The 17235-nt window shown below is 51.0% G+C and overlaps 6 protein-coding genes across 6 annotated transcripts; 4 read left to right on the top strand and 2 right to left on the bottom strand.

The window, feature by feature from the left end:
• Nucleotides 1-170: 170 nt before the first annotated feature.
• On the top strand, nucleotides 171-766 carry PtrM4_126770 (Ricin-B-lectin multi-domain protein; the record flags this gene model as incomplete). The annotated part of the gene is made up of 2 exons (XM_001939751.1): nucleotides 171-319; nucleotides 376-766. The coding sequence occupies 2 exons, from the start codon at nucleotides 171-173 to the stop codon at nucleotides 764-766; spliced, it is 540 nt and encodes a 179-aa protein (XP_001939786.1).
• A 954-nt stretch (nucleotides 767-1720) lies between these two features.
• Nucleotides 1721-3613, bottom strand: PtrM4_126760 (uncharacterized protein; the record flags this gene model as incomplete). The annotated part of the gene is made up of 1 exon (XM_066108777.1): nucleotides 1721-3613. One exon carries the CDS (start codon nucleotides 3611-3613, stop codon nucleotides 1721-1723), a length of 1893 nt encoding a protein of 630 aa, XP_065960769.1.
• A 4304-nt stretch (nucleotides 3614-7917) lies between these two features.
• On the top strand, nucleotides 7918-9871 carry PtrM4_126750 (PhoD, Phosphodiesterase-alkaline phosphatase D; the record flags this gene model as incomplete). Its single annotated transcript, XM_066108776.1, has 3 exons — nucleotides 7918-7995; nucleotides 8049-8060; nucleotides 8114-9871. The coding sequence occupies 3 exons, from the start codon at nucleotides 7918-7920 to the stop codon at nucleotides 9869-9871; spliced, it is 1848 nt and encodes a 615-aa protein (XP_065960768.1).
• Nucleotides 9872-10097: 226 nt separating this feature from the next.
• On the bottom strand, nucleotides 10098-11654 carry PtrM4_126740 (GCD14, tRNA(1-methyladenosine) methyltransferase and related methyltransferase; the record flags this gene model as incomplete). Its single annotated transcript, XM_066108775.1, has 2 exons — nucleotides 10098-10295; nucleotides 10350-11654. 2 exons carry the CDS (start codon nucleotides 11652-11654, stop codon nucleotides 10098-10100), a joined length of 1503 nt encoding a protein of 500 aa, XP_065960767.1.
• Nucleotides 11655-12053: 399 nt separating this feature from the next.
• On the top strand, nucleotides 12054-14439 carry PtrM4_126730 (CysS, Cysteinyl-tRNA synthetase; the record flags this gene model as incomplete). Its single annotated transcript, XM_066108774.1, has 2 exons — nucleotides 12054-14380; nucleotides 14433-14439. The coding sequence occupies 2 exons, from the start codon at nucleotides 12054-12056 to the stop codon at nucleotides 14437-14439; spliced, it is 2334 nt and encodes a 777-aa protein (XP_065960766.1).
• Nucleotides 14440-15447: 1008 nt separating this feature from the next.
• Nucleotides 15448-15880, top strand: PtrM4_126720 (uncharacterized protein; the record flags this gene model as incomplete). The annotated part of the gene is made up of 2 exons (XM_066108773.1): nucleotides 15448-15848; nucleotides 15877-15880. 2 exons carry the CDS (start codon nucleotides 15448-15450, stop codon nucleotides 15878-15880), a joined length of 405 nt encoding a protein of 134 aa, XP_065960765.1.
• Between the last annotated feature and the right edge of the window lie 1355 nt (nucleotides 15881-17235).

The raw sequence follows: 17235 nt of genomic DNA, 5'->3' as shown, positions 1-17235 counted from the left end.
ACGCAATTGATATATATGTTAATGTTACAAGTAAGCGCAATATGTGACCCCATTTTGAAGTTTCCTAGAGTCAAATTCGCCACAAGCACCATAAAGCATCCACTCTTCGCTGTGCATTCAGCGAAACATTGATCTTTCTATCAGCAGAACTCCCATCATTTGCAACAAACATGTTTCCCAACACGCTCATACTTCTCGCGCTCGCGGCAACCGGTCTATGCCAATCAGACAGCCCACGCACAGTCTACCTAACCTCAACCCAAGACCCTAAATTTGTCATCGTCCCCAAAGCACGCACTGCTGGCTCTGCCCTCGTCGTGTAAGTACAGCCCTAACTCATCCAGCCTTCCTCACCAACCTAACCCACCCCCACAGTCAACAAACTACCTCCTCCTCGACGCAAACTTGGCTTCTCACCGCCCCATCCAACAGCACCAGCATCCGCCTCGCCTCCACCACCCTCTGCATAGACGCCGGCCCGCGCTCCGGCTGGAAAGACATGGCCTTACTCTACGTCCGCGAGTGCGCTGCCGTGGGTACCGCAAACGAGCAGCAAACGTGGATCACCATGGCTGACGGCCGCATTGCGCTGGCGGCGAGTAGTGGAACGAGGCTGTGTGTGGATTTGCAGTACATAAAAGCTGTGCAGAACAATCCTGTTGGCATGTATAATTGTGCAGGACTGGGGAATATCGGGGCACAGGACAAGGGGCTTAATTGGCCTATGGTTGATTTCAAGTCTAGTCAGTCTGCCTGGACGGCTTAGGATGGTTTTGTGGGGTTTTTGCTATGTGATTGTTTGGTAGGCTTCTACTGTTGAATTGTTGAAATATGGTGCAACTTGTGGGGCAATATATGACTAGAGATTATGATCTTCAGTATATCGCAACTCTACAATATTTTTCACCCTTAGTTGACGGACTACATTCAATGCGCTAATGCCGATAATGTACTAGGTGATTGGATGACGCCAGGCATGATCATGAGTGATTCTAGAGCCTCGAAGTGCAGTGGATCATATGAATGTTAGTCATAGAACTATATCACTTCGACAGTATGCAACTAAATAATTTTGTACGACGCGAAGACGTACATCGTACATGCCGAAACAAACTGAGTGGTGGGGCCATGCAGGCACCCTGCCGATATGACATTCGGCTTCGGATCTCCATCTCTTTTGCAGTTGCCGTGATTTCGTTGTTTATTTCAACCATGAGGGCGTTAAATGCTGTAAATTAGCGTACAGTTGATATATTCATACGTTTTGAACACGTTTGAGATGCGATAGTGGTCGTTGCCTCCGCTGCAATATGGATTGCGGAGTGAGGCAGGGAGACATGTGTGAAAAATTTCGGCGGAGCTCTCGGCGCGATCATGTAATAGATGATCTTCAGTCTTCTATGCCAATTGTGAGTACCGTGGTGCTCTGGAGGAGACAGACTGCCCAATTTTCTGTAGTACGTATGGACCTGTTGAAAGAGGACAACGATCTCCACAACATGACTCATGTACATTGTGAAAGATGAGATATGGTACTACATGTCTTCTAGCCAGACTCCGCAACAATCAAATCAATCAATCTTAAGGTTGTCGATTGGTTTGATTAGCTTGCGGCGACGCTGCTGATTGATTGCGGATTGATTGTTAGGGTTTTTGAGCAGATTGATTGCGATTGATTGGTTGATTGGCTGATTGATGCTAAGAAGTAGTATACAGGGGGTTATGGTGTTGTACTCCAGCCTTCTATATCGTACTGTTGTACAATCTCCTCATCTTTGACGTCACTCCACTTATCTTCATCATCACCGTTGTTGTACAAGCCGTCAAAGCCAGCTCGTCTCCACGAACGTACAAGCTGAAGGGCAGCAAGTAACTCGCTGCCAAGAGCTCGCCGGCGCGGCTCAAGTAAATCGCCAAGCTCGCTAAAGAGCCTCTCGCAGTCGCAACTAGATGCTGGTATCGTGAGTATATCAATCGCAAACTGGCTTAAACACGGGTATTTTGAGCGTAATTGAATCCAGTACTTGACTGGGTGGCCATCGCTAAGATACTGTTCGCTTGTCCACTCTGGCTCTTGAGTTCTCCAGCGCTCGTACTCATCGTCGTGGGCAGCCTCTACCTGAGCCTTGTTGCGCCGTACGAGGGCGCCAATCACATCATCTATTCCTCTATGCCTTGGTTTTGCAGTTGTTTGAGATAGAGGACGTGTACGTTGAGGCTTATACGACTGCCAGAGCTGCAGGAAGCCAGCGTTGGCTGATGTTAGCCATTCTGGCTTATCCACCCAGCTGTTCTCGCAGTAGTATTTGTAGTATGGATGGAGGCAGGTAGCAGCGTAGTATGCTGGCGATCGATCGAGCTTGTTGTAGTAATCGTTGGCCTTACTCCAGGCGGCGCGGAGGTTAACAAAGAGGTGATCTTCAGGCGCATCAGGTGGGTTGAAGTCAACTTGCTCGTACGAGCGCGTACGGGCTTCGAGCGCGCCAAGTACGTATTCAAATACAGGAATAGTCTCATATATAGCGCCGTATTTGCCTGCCTTTCCGCGACCCTCAAGCTTCTCCGTAGCAAGCTTAAGCGGCTCTAGGCAGTCCTGATACTCTGTTATCACCGCCCAATCAGCAGCTGTAAGTCCTGTTGATCTCATCCAACTAGGTGCTTCAGGGAGTTTATTGCCACGTTGACAAGCGCGGCGATCTTCAAGGGAGAGTGCGTTAATGTAGTGCTCAGCGTAAGAGTTGTATGCTGCCTGGAGTTGAGTTGCGCGTTTGAAGGCAGCGTAGTAAGAGTTCCAGCGTGTAACAACAGGCTTCACAGGCTCAAGTACGTGGAGGCGCTCTCTAGCTGGCAACTCGGCGTTGGCGGCGGTTTGGAAGCTTCGGAAAATTTCGTGTTGTTGAGGCGTTTTTATATGGTTGATAACGTCGATAAGTACACCTAAGGGCCCTTCTTGACGCCACTCCTGCATGTACACCTCCTCTGTTTGGAGCTGCTCGTCGTTGTTGTTGTTGTACGCCTCTTGATTGCTGCCAAAGATAATTGCCTGGCCAATAAGGTTAAGCGTGTGAGGGCCGCAGCGGAGGCGTCGGTGAGCAGCGTTGAAGTCGTACGCGTGGGCGAGCGAGGAGACTGCAGTATCGTTGTTTGCAGCATTGTCGAGGACGAAGTAGCCGAGTTTATCACTCCCAATACTGTATTCTTGGAGCGTCTTTTTAATTGTATCAGCGATAGCATCACCAGTATGAGAGCCTGCGAGATGTGGGAGGGCGATGGGGAGATCTTGTATCACTCCAGAGGCGTTAGCAAAGTGTGCAACGACTCCAAAGAATCCACGCTTGCCACCCTTTGTCGTCCAACCATCAAAGCTTATGTGGATCTTGCTTGCAGCTTCTGACAGAGCGCAGACAATCTGTGGCTGCATATATTGGAAGAGGCGCATTGCGTAGGTAGCTACACTGCGAGGACTTACCCACAAAGCTGCCTCTGCCTCTGGGTTTGCAAGGCTAATCATCTCGCGAAAGGACGGCCTTGCAAGTAGCTCCATTGGCAAGTTGTTATCAAGAAGGCAGAACACTGCAACTTCACGAAACTGCTGGATGTTGAAGTTGCCCATCGCGTTGGCAGCCTCTTGAGAGACTGCAACACCAGTCTCCAGCGTCTGTCGTAGAGAGAGTTGCTGCCCTGTTCTTCGAGGCTTCAGGCCGTCTTTTGTAAAGCCATGGCCTCGTTTCTGAAGGCCAAGATGAGCTGCAGCTGAGGAGGTGGCCTTTGATACGTCAAAAACTCCACTGCCGCCAGTGTCAATGACCTTGTGGATGTGGCAGTATTTGCATACAAACCACACTCGATTCTGATCGTAGAGCTCAACAACGCGATATCCATGTTGAAAGATCCAACTCTTGACGCGCCGCCCAGTTGTAAGAGGCTTCATGAACCGAGGGAGGCGATCCCAGTTAATGCCGTCAAAGTTATCGCCATTATCAGGCTCTGTATCAACACTAGCCTCTGTTGTTGCTGCTGTACCAGCCTGGCTGCCCTCAGCCGCACCCTCCTCCTCTGTTTGCGACTCGAAAAATTGCGACTCAAACGTTGTGGCCTGGCTTACGGCGGCGCCAAGGGTTTCCTGAGGCGACAGCGATCGCTGAGATAGGACAGAGGGCCTTGATAGGCGCGCCCGTTTGGCGGCGGCGGCGGCGGCAGCAGTATTGGTGGGAACTCGAGAGCGTTTGGCCATCGTGGGCGATACTAAACACTAAAGAAAAATGTCTGTATAGGTAGCTAGGCAACTAGTGTTGTGTGTAAGGGATTATTAGGGAACTGAGTGAGCGAAATCGTTGTTGTATTAAGAACAGCGAAGGACTAGCTATATAGGTGCGGGGTGAAGCCTAGAAGAGGCTAGCCCCTAAGCAGAAGGAGCTAGTCCTATAAGAGGAGAGCTAGCTGGTGAGAAGTGAATGCATAGAGACTGGCTTGCCCGGCCGACAGGGATCACAAGCTAAGCGAGATAGGGGTCCAAGATAACTATCTTCAACACCAAAAACCTTCTCTTAATACGACACTACTCGCCTTACAACTCGTTAATAATAAATCAATCTAACTAATCAAATCAATCAATCTGACCTTCGCAAGTTGATTTGATTAGCTATTTTGAAAAGCTTAGATTGAGTTGATTGAGTTGGTAAAAACTCCAAATGACCAATCAAATCAATCAATCTGACCAATCTGGATTGATTGTTGCGGAGTCTGCTTCTAGCCTTTTATGCTGTTACACTGTAAACAGCCGATAATCCCTGTTATGCCTCTCTTTGGTATTAGCTACTAGATGGTACGCACGTCATTTGTTTGGGCGTTCGATCGTCGTGCGTCTTATTACCCGTAGTCAGGTATCTGCCAATGTCCCGAAGACCTAGTCACTGTGGTTATCCGTAATCAGTCTATTTATCTCTGGGGTGCGGAATCTTCTGTTATTTGTCAATCTCCCATAGCAAATCTAGTGATCAAAAGATAGAAGCGACTCTCTGCAGTTTTGACGATGTTGGCCGGAAATTGTAGTGGTATACTACCCGTATTTGGTCGCTTGGTTGTAGCACTCTCAATGGAAGAGACATATAGAAAGACAAAGGATAGACGGTGTGGTAATGACGGTGCTGTGAGAGCTTTGCATACAGTTCACATTTGGGTTTCTTCTAGACTTGGGCATAGGCCATAGAGCAAATAACTTGATGAAGGCATGGAGAACACTGCACAGAATGTGAAGAACCACGACCGGTGTTCTTCAAGACGAAAATGTCCAGTTGGGGTATGTTTCAATAATCAGTAAGTCTTCAACTTTCGAGACATCACACCTAACAAGGAGTTCGTTGTTCGATTTCCCAGGGACCAAGTGTATATACACGCGATGTCCCTCTAATCCGGGTATCTCGAATACGGCTCCATGGCACTGTGGTATTTCAAATTGTTGGAGCAACCTGCCAAGAGTTCCCCGATCGGTCCATTGTGTAAACGTGTTTCCAATCTCGCGAATCGCCTCTTGGTGGTTGCGGCCGTCTACAATGGTGTACGAGATCCTATTCAATCCTAGCGTCCACCCGTAAATATATATAACACATTGAAACGGTACGGTGAAACGCCCAGTGTCAGCCAACACAGTTGGGTGTCCGTGCGTCAGCCCGATACTCTTATCAGATCTTCTAGCATCTTCTACAACCTTCACCACTCTACTATCTACGTCATGTACTCATGTATATCTTATGTATATAAGCACATATCTCTACTCAGTAGAATAATCAACCAGTTCTCTCCTTTCTGTTGTACGCCCACACCCAGAAGAGTCCATCATGCGAAAGTTGATACTCATTCCAGCGCAATCGGTCATCAGGCTTCGGTGGGCCAAGAATATCGAGTTCTCTTCATCAAAACAACCCCAGTGTTGATCCGGGTCTAGCTCGACCTGCAAGGTGATTTTCAGAAGGCTTCCACGAAAGGCGTCCATGGGTATTGATTTCCAGAGTTTTTTTGCCTGTCCTGATATAGTATTTTCCGCAGGAGGGTGTCCGATAAGGATATAACAATCGCTGGTTTCGCAACGATTATAGGCAGTGTCGTACCGAAAGAGATCAAAAGGACTCTTCCTGACAAAGGTGTTCTGGGAAAGCATCTGTAGCTGTACTCCAATTGCTCGTCCTTTCATGTTTAAGCAGGCCAATGGTAAAATATAGTAATACCCAGACCAAGAGCCAAAAGGCCCACTGTACAAAAGCAGGGAGCCCGTCTTTAGTCCTTTGTTAGTCATAGTGAATTCCTTCGGAGGCTGACCGGCGTCTGATGGAAGGAGCAAGCCAGCAAATATGAAAGCAGCAGGGGATCTGGCTAGGATTCCGCAGTGATTTTGAAAGCCGGGCACGATATTGTCCACAGGCGTAGGCGATGCCGTCCAGGCAAAGATACTCGGATCAACACTCGATTTTATAATCTCTTCTTGCAGTCGGCGGCAGGCTTTGTCTCCTTTCCCGTAGAGCAAGGGCATGTTGACATCGAAGATCCCAAGTAAACTATAAGCCTCATCCTCTACGCGAGTCGTCTGACGGCCCGCAGCCCATGACATTTTATGAGCAACCAAGGCTGATGAGATTGGCGGTTTATCTGAAGGGATGTCGGCGGGTATGCGAGTAATGCGAGATAGTTCGGCCTCCAGGCTGCGCTTGGACCCGATTGTTCGCCATTGTGAATTATAAAACCACACCGTCCGGGGAGCGATCAGAGTTGTCAACAAGCCGGCCGATCGACGGCTTGATTCCTATTTGAGCGTGCACGTGGTGTCACATGCTCCGTGACAGCGTGCATGCCCCAAGATATGGCACGTTCGCGCATCAAGCCGCCGATCGGCCGGCTTATTGACAACTCTGGGAGCGATCAATTCTTGCAATGTCCAACCACGCGAGAACCTGAGCAGGGTTATTACACTTGTTGTAATTTCCGTTTACTTACCAGCGACATGCTGATAGCTGAACATTGGTGTCTGCGTTCAACTCAAGATCCGACAAGTATACGTAGCAAAGCGCGCTCCTCTAGTACCATTGGTACATAGAGTTGATGGCCTCAGTCAATTCGGCGCTGCTGCTCTTGTCGATACAGCACGTGTCGATCCATGCATATTGCAAAGCACTCTGATTTGCCAGATACAAGGTCTTCTCGATCTTTTCGTAACCCTTCTTGTGCTTGTAGAGACCGCTGATGTAGTCTTGATATGAGACTTCTTCCTCTTCTCAGGTATGTGAAAGAATCGCGTATCTTGGGATCACTTGGCCGATGAATTCTTCGAACTTTTCGGTGTTGACGTTCAGAAGTCGCATGATTAAGATGGAGAAGACAAGATTAAAGGCATATAGAGGAGTTGGATGAGCGCAAAACGACAGTAGAACGCAGGCTGACAGGATGAGGGGCTCAGCCTGGCATGTCGCATGTCGCTTAAGGTCAGGTCGGCGGTTAACCCGCCAATAGGGGACTCTTATGTTCGGGTTGTCATCCTTCTGAAGTCTGGCATAGCTGAAGGGCTTTTTGTGGCCAGAGAAACGCCCGTATGGTTATCTTAGACAGGTTGAATGTGTGAAGCACTTATCTGCTAGCGCACGTATTCATATCAGCCCTGCATGTTGAACCGGCCACGAGACACTATACAATGGAGAGAGGCAGTGTCATATGGTGAATTGGAGTCAGTTGCCTACACAAACCATGAAGAGAGTAGACAGACGGTGGTGCTCGTGTCAAGAGCTAGTGCACATGCAACCTAGCGCGAATTGACGTCATTGTGATCCGCGCTCTTTTGGCGTGACTGATCCACTTTCACAAGCTTCGACGCGGCCACGCGCCTGTCTTCCCGTCAACCCTCGGCCAAGTAATGCTTATCGTGTAGGAACCATGGCGTCTGCAAGTGATGTTCTTGCGCTCGTCAGCTCTCTAGCCCTGCGGCTCAGCATATATATCTTTTTACGATGGGTAAGCAGGGGTACATTGAACATGATGATTAAGTCAGCTAATTATCCATTTAGATACCCACCACCGTTAGTAGAGCAACGTCGAATGTCCCCTATGCCTATACTGAGGTGTTTCGTAGATTGTCCCAGCACTCGCGACCGCGCTTACGCTCGTATACATTCCCTCCTTCTTCACCAGCTTCCAGGACACTGCGCAGTACAAGATCATATCCGATGAACTCGATATAATTGTAAAGGAGACTGTTGGTGGAAGGAGTGACGACTCAAGCGAGGAAATACAACTCATCGACGGCGCAGATGACGGCCCATTGGAGGAGCTCGACGTCCAAGAGACGGTGCAATACGAAGAAAGGGAGCCCAAGGTGTTCCGAACACTGCTCACCGGGCTCCCAAGTCCTTCATCAGCACTACTGAGTTGGATCACATTTGGTATCAACATGGCCTTGATCGCAATGACGCTGGATGTTGTCTATCGCGCCCCATTGCTCCATCAATGCCACGACGCCAGCTTTGCACGCGTTGGGTACGTGTCGGAGAATAGCGCAAAGATCCTTGTGCGAGAGCCGTATGCATTCGATGTCAAAGTACTCTACCGATCCATTGACGACATGGAGCGCTCCTGGATGGAGAAGACGCATTGCGCAAGCCAACCCGACTACTGGCTCACAGACGAGACCGACTTCACCATGGTCATGGAAATCGAGCACTTGCGACCCGATCTGTCGTACGAATACATTGTGGAAACCTCACATGGGAACACCACCGGTACTTTTACCACCGCTCCACGACCTGGACACATATCACAGCTCAAGGACAACAAATACACGTTCGTACATTCGAGCTGCATCAAGCCTCGAGTGCCCTACACACCGTTCCAGCATCCTCTCGAATTTCCCGGTATGAAACATCTTGCGCGCTGGCTACCAGAACTTCAGCCATACTTTATGCTGTTCCTCGGCGACTTCATTTATGTCGATGTACCACACCGCCAGGGCAATGATGCTGAGACGTATAGACGCGAGTATCGACAGGTCTACTCATCACCATCATGGCCGGCAGTCAGCCAGAACTTACCTTGGATTCACGTCATTGACGACCATGAGATCCAGAACGACTGGAACAGCAATATGACCGGTGTCGCAGTCCCTGCCTACGATGCCTTCACGCACTACAACGCCGCACCTAACCCACCACCCCATCGCGAAGGCGTTACATACTTTTCCTTCACCCAGGGACCGGCTGAGTTCTTCCTCCTCGATACGCGCCGTTACCGCAGCCCTGTTAGCAACAACGCCTCCGACCCCGCAAAGACGATGCTCGGAGCCCAACAACTGTCTGATCTCCTCGACTGGATCCAGAAGGCGCCACCTCAGGGCGTCCACTGGAAGTTCATCGTCACCGGCACGCCATTCACCAAAAACTGGCAGTTCGGCTCCGAAGATACATGGGGCGGACATCTCCACGAACGCCGCCGTATTCTGGAAGCAGCCTGGGACTTTTCTTCCACCCATGACGTCGGAGTCGTAGTTCTAAGCGGCGACCGCCACGAATTCGCAGCTACATCCTTCCCTCCCCCGAAAGACGGAAAGTGGCCTGTCAGCGCCACCGTACACGAGTTCAGCACCAGCCCACTCAGCATGTTCTACCTTCCCATCCGCACGTACAAGGAAATCGACGACGAAGACGTCTGTCTCAAGTACCTGCCTGACGGCAATAGCAAGTTTGGTGCTGTGGAGATTACGACGCCGGTACATGGGGAGCAGAGTTTTGTGAATTACAGACTGTTCATTGACGGGGAGGAGGCGTGGACGCATGTTATTAGTACGCCGCTGGGGAGAGCTGGGAGTCATAGGGCAAAGGAGGCGGTTTGGGGATGATGGATTCATTTTAGGGCGAGGGGGGTTTGATCTTTTCGATTTTGAAGGGTATTATTTATAGGGTTTTATGGCATATTATCATCTTCTCAATTTGGACGGATTAAAGTAGGTGGGAGTTCCGGTCGCAGTTTCCGCACTGGTAGCACATGAGAATGTAATATAGTATAACTCTTCATAATCCGATTCGGGTATCTTCTTCCACAGTATACACATACATTCTCAACCCTCACCCCCACTTCCTCCTCGCCTTTTCCTCATCCTCCTTACTCCACTCTCGCGGCAATACCGCAAAAACAAGATAACTAGTATGCGTCTTGAGCTCCGCCTCGGTGCGATGCACAAGCTTCCCCTCTTTAAACAGCGTCCTATTTTCCAAATCCCGCTTTGTCTGGGCCATCCTATCATGCTTACTCGGCGGCGCACCCTCCATCTTCTTCTTCTTCTCTCCCTTCGCATTCTTCTCACCATCCACGCCTACAGCCTCCCCCCTCTTCCTCGCCTCGGCCTTGCGCATAACCTCCTCCTGCTTCTCGCGCTGCATACTATGAAACACGGCCGCGCGACCCTCGACATCGCGTAGTCGCTGTACGGCCTCAGCCACGTTTGCGGGATGCGAGTTACCCCCGCGGACGCCTTCTTCTTGGAGTCCAACCCGCTCGCGCCGCACGTCGAGGCGCTTGGCGGCGATTTCTACCATGTCGATTTCGAGCCAGCCGAGTGTGCGCAGCGCGGAGACGGTTTTTGTGACTTGTTCGATACACGGGGAGAAGGTGCAGATGCGGGTTGCGTTGCGCGGGTTTAGTGGGCTGCGGAAGGGTCGGGGTTGCGGGGAGGATGTTGAGGTGGTCGTGGGTACTTGTTGGGTGTCGTCGGAGGCGGGCGAGGGCGTGGATGGGTCTGAAGAGACGGACTTCAGGGCGGCGGAGGAAGGAGGGGAGCGCGTGAGGTGTTTGAGTGCGTGCCAGGGAGCGGGTAGGTCGAGGAAAATGGCGTCTGCGTCTGGGGCGCTGGAGTCGTCATCGAGGTTGAAGCCATCGTTGTAGACGTCACGGTGGGTTACTGTGACTAGTGGGGAGAGGCCGTGGTCTGAGATTTCGGCTTGGAGTTGACGGGCGCGCGGCTCGTGGTATTCGAAGCTGTAGACGCCACCGGTTCGTGTTTTGCGCTTTCGCTTCTTGGGCATGCCTACGGCATTTTCTTCGTCGACTTCTAAGGCCGCGGCTTGGGTTCCTGGGTAGCCATTGTAGACTGCTCTTACGGCGGCGTGTGTGAAACTTCCACTACCAGCACCTGCTTCTATGATGTGGTCGCCCGGCCGTACGCGCAGTCGCTGTAGGATATAGCTGTAGTCGGGTGTGTATACGACTTGGGTACGATGCGGCAGGGATATCGTCCATGTCTCTGGCGTAGGCGGTATGAGATGCGCAAATCCACTGCTTGCTACTGCCGCCTTGACAATATCCTTCTTCACCACCTCGGGCTCAGTGGCCGGTGTTCCTTCACCCTCATCTTTGCCGTCTCGCTTTCTTTTCTTCGACTTTCCGCGCGATCCAGTGTCGACGACTGACGCTAGGATTTGCGTGCCCCAGGGTTGTCCTACAAGTGTGCTATGTGGGAAAGAGCCGAAGCGCGTGTTTTCTACCTTGCCTTCTGCATAGTCCGAGTCGGCGTTTGGCTTGAGGACGGCGGGAATGAGATGATCGCGACGTAATTGAAGAATGCCGAGGTTGTTCGCCGTCGCATGCGCTCCTGGGTCAAGGAAGGGTGAAGGTATCGTCGCCATTGAAGCGGCGCAAGGAAAGTGGTGAATGCTGCAAAAGTCGCGACGGATAGCTCCGCAAAAGAACAAAAGTAATCCGCGGGGAGCTTTGGAAAATGCTATTGGCGGGGAACGCCAAGCACGTCACTCACAGGGATTCTTATTGCTCACCCCGAAGATGACTGGAACGGAAACGTGACATAGCTGACTCACTTGCAAGTAAGGCTCACTCTAAACTACACCTGGCCTGAACCATATTTCCTGTCGCTCCTTTCACTCTTGAGTTGCACCCTTCCCTTTATGGTCCTTGCCTTCCGGTCTTTGTCCCGCACCATCAAGTCGCCTTCCCCGCTCTTACACTTGAAAAGCAACTTTACCAGTCGCATAAATCAGAGTAGAACAACTCCACGCCTCGTTGCCAATATGGCGACTCCAGCCCGTACCCAGCCGCCGTGGAAGGAGCCAAAGGCATCGAGTGCAGCCAAATTGAAAGTCTGGAACTCTTTGACCAGGACCAAGAACGACTTCATTCCCATCGATCCCGAAGGCAAGGAGGTGAAATGGTACAGCTGCGGTCCGACCGTTTACGACGATGCTCATTTGGGCCATGCTCGCAACTACGTCACCAACGATATCTTACGAAGGATTCTCGCCCACTACTATGGGTACAATGTTAAATTTGTACAAAACATTACAGATGTCGATGATAAGATCATTTTGCGGGGGCGCCAGCAACATTTACTTGCCAAGTTCAAAGCCGAGAACCCATCCGTCACACGGGAAGTGATTGATACCACCATCAAGGCCTTTGACGCCTATATAAAAAAGAATCTACCATTGCTCAGTCAGGATGTCAACATTGACACTTTCAACAACGACTCTGCGGATAAGTATGCCAACGTTATCCAAGGCAAGTCCATCGATGGCGTGGGCCCACCCGGTGATAAGGAGGCAAAGATCAAGATGCATCTCCGAACAGCCAGCACTGCAGTAACATCACTGTTAGCGCCATCAAAGTCCACACCAGAAGATGTGGATGTCTTCTACGCTGGCGCCGAGGACGTTTTATTGCCGTATCTTGACTCGCTATATGGCTCAACCATCGACGCAAGTGACCATTCAGTGTTTACTACTCTAACCAAAAAGTATGAGGCGCGCTTCAACGAGGATATGCAGAATCTCAATGTACTGGAACCGGATGTTGTCACTCGCGTAACTGAGTACGGCAATGAGATTGTATCGTTCGTAGATAAGATCATCAAAAACGGAATGGCCTACAGCACATCGGACGGATCTGTGTACTTCGACATCGAAAACTTTGAGAAGGAGGGAAATCACTACGCGCGCCTGGAGCCATGGAACAGAGGAGACACAAACCTTCAAGCAGATGGCGAAGGCGCTTTGTCGTCAGTCAAAACATCAGAGAAGCGCAACGATTCCGATTTTGCGCTCTGGAAGTCGAGTAAGCCTGGTGAGCCGGCATGGAACAGTCCGTGGGGCCCTGGTCGACCGGGCTGGCACATTGAGTGCTCCGTCATGGCCTCAGCCGTGTTGGGCGAACAGATGGATATTCACAGTGGCGGTATCGATCTCTGCTTCCCCCATCACGACAACGAGTTGGCACAATCAGAGGCGTATTGGCAAAAAGATGGCGGTGCGCAGTGGGTCAACTACTTCCTCCACATGGGACATTTGTCCATTTCGGGCTCCAAGATGTCCAAGAGCTTGAAGAACTTCACAACGATCCGTGAAGCGTTGAGCCGCGGGGATTGGAACGCTCGCAGTTTGCGGATCATCTTCTTACTTGGCGGTTGGCATGATGGCATTGAGATTACCCCAGATATGCGAAAGTCGGGCTCTTCATGGGAGAGCTACGTTACCAACTTCTTTTACAAGGTCCGCGATCTCGAAGTACATCCAAACATCACCTCCACAGCCACAGAGGACGAAAAGGTTCTGAAGTCGTTCGAGTCAGCAAAGGAGAAGGTACATAACGCATTAGCCGACTCTTTCGATACACCTACGGCTATGCGTGCCATATCCAGTCTCATCACGGACTACAACTCTGCAGACAAGGCTGGGCTATCCGACTCTGTCTCTTTCGACGTCGCCCGTTACATCACCCGCATGGTCCGGATATTCGGCCTCGATGGTAAAGCCGATCCATACGACGGAGGCATTGGCTGGGCTGGCATCGACATACCTTCAGCAGCCAAGGAGCACGTTTACGCCGTATCAAGGGAGCGTGACGAAGTACGTCAACACGCCATCGCCGGGGACCTTTCGGAAGACGTACTTGATTCCATCATTTCCCAGCACAACGCCGCAAAGCGACAAGACATGGATGCCCTACCCTACGCAGAAGTCCTCACGACCTTCCAACAAAACCTCAAGACCCTTGCCAGCAAGAAGGCGCCCGCAAAAGATTATCTTGACCTCTGCGACCAACTCCGCGACACCCATCTCTGGGACCTCGGCATCTACCTCGAGGACCGCGAGAACGCCCCAGCCATGGTCCGCCCCGTCGACGCCGAGCTGCAAGCCGCTCGTGATCAAAAAGAGGCTATTGCCCGTCAGAAAGCCGAGGCTAAGCTGAAGCGCGAGCAGGAGGAGGCGGAGAAGAAGGCTAAGCTTGCGGAACAGGCGAAGATCAATCCAAAGGATATGTTTAAGACGGAGGAGTATAGCGCGTGGGATGATGAGGGTTTGCCGACAAAGGATAAGGAGGGCGCTGATTTGCCCAAGGCGCGGTCGAAGAAGTTGAAGAAGGAGTGGGAGAAGCAGAAGAAGCTTTTTGAGGAGCATTTGAAGGCGTAGAGTGGGTTGGACAGAATGTAGTAGACGGATGGGGATCCACGTTCGCCGCACATTAGTGATAGCAACAATAAATAAACACGCATCAAAAATCGCATCACCACAGACCTATTGCCAATCCATCATAGTATCTTCAACTGCAATCAACAAAAGGGCGTGCGCTATCAAAAACGACTATAGGGCGCGCGCACGCGTTACCGATCGACAAACCCTCTACTCCAAACAGCCTAGCGCGTCGATTACAAATAGCCCGGGTAACCGGTGAGTTAGCCGACGTCCGTGATCTGAAGGGAACCTACGCATCACGAACCCACTCGACTACATAACCTGCACGCCACGCAATTGGCCAAACTATCCCCACTACCCCCAGGTCTCGCCACAGATATGGCCTGCGGACATAAAGATAGCTCCTATCCGCGGGCCGGTCGTAGCAAATATGCAAGGTGGGCTGGGCTGGGCTGGCCGCGACGTCGGATAAAGGCCCGATGCCCGATGTAGGATTTAGCTTTCTTTTTTGTTCGCTGAATTTGACGGGTTGGTTACGTATATGAAGTGTTTCTTCTCTCTTTCTTTCAAGGTTTGATCTAGTTAGTCTGGTTGATGTGCAGAGGTGAATGAGTTAAGTGTTTGCTGTCATAAGGATAGAAAGAGACGAATGGGTGAGACGGATGAAATGGCAGATAACGTCGATGTTGAGAAAGGAATGTCGTCGATGGGAGTAGCAGGCGACATAAACTTACAGCATCATGCCGACGCAACAGCACGCAAAGCTACTACAACCACAACTTCACCACTTCAACACCAACAACACTGCCATCATGAATCCGAAGAGCAAGAAATATCCCGCTTCCCCACCCACACCTCAACCAACACTTCCCGTCCCAACGGCCCCAAAACCGCAATCCTCCACCTCGCAAAAACGCTGACCACCCGCTCCAACGCCACCCTCACCAACCCGCCCCCACCCCCAGACGGCGGCCTAACAGCCTGGACACAAGCCATAATGGGCCACTTCGTAATCCTAAACACCTGGGGCATGATCGCCACCTTCGGCGTCTTCCAACAATACTACACCCTCCATCTCTCCCTCGAACCCAGCGCCGTCTCCTGGATCGGCAGCGTGCAAATGCTGGGCCACTTCAGCCTGGGCATGTTAACCGGCCGCGCCTTTGACGCCGGGTTCTTCTACTGGAGCGTTATCCCCGGAATGCTATTGTCTTGTCTCGGTATCTTTCTCACCAGTTTGTCTAGGAGTTACTGGCAGTTTTTCCTCACCCAGGGCGTGTTGGTCGGTGTGGGGAATGGGATGCAATTTGCACCCACATTGGGTCTTGTGAGCACGTATTTCTCACGCAACAGGAGTGTTGCGCTTGCTATTATGGCGAGCGGGAGTGCCACGGGTGGGTTGGTGTATCCGTGTCTGGCGAGACAGTTGATTCCACGCGTGGGGTTTGAGTGGGCGGTTCGCACAATGGGGTTTATGATGTTAGCCATGGGCGTGTGTTATTGTGCCCTCCTCAAACCGCGGTTACCGCCTCGTAAAACGGGGCCTGTGCTCGAGTTGGCGGCGTTTAAAGAGATGCCGTATTCCGTGTTTTTGCTGGGCGTGTTTTTGATTGCGTTGGGTCAGTATTTTGCGTTTTATTACATCTCGTCGTTTGCGATGGATGTGCTGGATTTGGCATATGGGACCAGTATTAATGTGCTGTTGGTCCTTAACGGCGTGGGTGTACTGGGAAGGTTGATCCCTAGCTTCTTTGCGGATAAGTATACGGGCCCGTATAATATTCTCATTCCGTTTTGCTTTGTTTCGGCGTTTGTGCTGTTCTTTTGGCCGTTGGTGAAGAGCGAGGCTGGGCTTTATGCTTGGGCGGTTTGCTATGGTTTTTTTGTGGCGGGCTTTCAGGGGATTTTTCCCGCGGCCATGACGACGCTGACGACGGATATGAGCAAGGTTGGAACGAGGAATGGTCAGGGTCTTGCGGTTGTGGGGCTGGGGACATTTATTGGGCCGCCGATTGCTGGGGCGCTGATACAGAGTGCTGGGGGAAGGTACCTTGGTGCACAGGTTTTTGCGGGGGTGGCGGTGCTGGTGGGGAGCTGTGTGTTGGTTTGGGGGAGGTGGTGTATCACGGGGAAGACGTTCAAGGTTCGGGTGTAGGATGAGTGGTACACGTACTTTCGATAGATGCTCCAATGGTAACCTTTGGGCCGGATATTCGCGAGGATATGATGATGCTTCACTCCTCAAATCCACCCAACCTTATGCATACACTTGATTTATCTTTCAAGGTCGTTTAAATCATGTTAATTGGGGTGAAGCGTCAGATAAAATTCACAAAAGAACAAGGTCATAGGTGTATCAAGAATGTTGGTTGATTCCACTAAAGTAAATACCCATCACAGACTACATAGTAAAAGTCTTGTAGAAGCCTTATAGTATCCAACTTTGCAAGACGCCAACATCTCTCCGTGTAGAATCCTTTGCCTGAAATCTCATACAAGTGTAGACTCGCATCATCCGAAGATATCAAGAGACCCAGTGACTAATCATGTGCATGTAAGCATCCATCCACTCGCACTCTCCGAAGAACTACGGTAAGCTGAATGAGACCGTTGGCTTGAACCGGGGAGGCTAGTAAGCAGCGAAGTTTCCAGTTCTAACATCCCATCCCGAGAGAGTCGGTTCGCTGGGAACCGGAGTCGCCCAGTGAGTCTCCCAGGGTCCCTCCCAGGGAACCACAGTCCGCAACAATCAATTAAGTGGGTCCTAGAAGGTTCAGATTGGATT

Source organism: Pyrenophora tritici-repentis, chromosome 7 (assembly GCF_003171515.1).
Source record: "Pyrenophora tritici-repentis strain M4 chromosome 7, whole genome shotgun sequence".
In the NCBI taxonomy this organism is placed as follows: domain Eukaryota; kingdom Fungi; phylum Ascomycota; class Dothideomycetes; order Pleosporales; family Pleosporaceae; genus Pyrenophora; species Pyrenophora tritici-repentis.
This window is presented reverse-complemented; position numbering and strand designations above follow the sequence as displayed.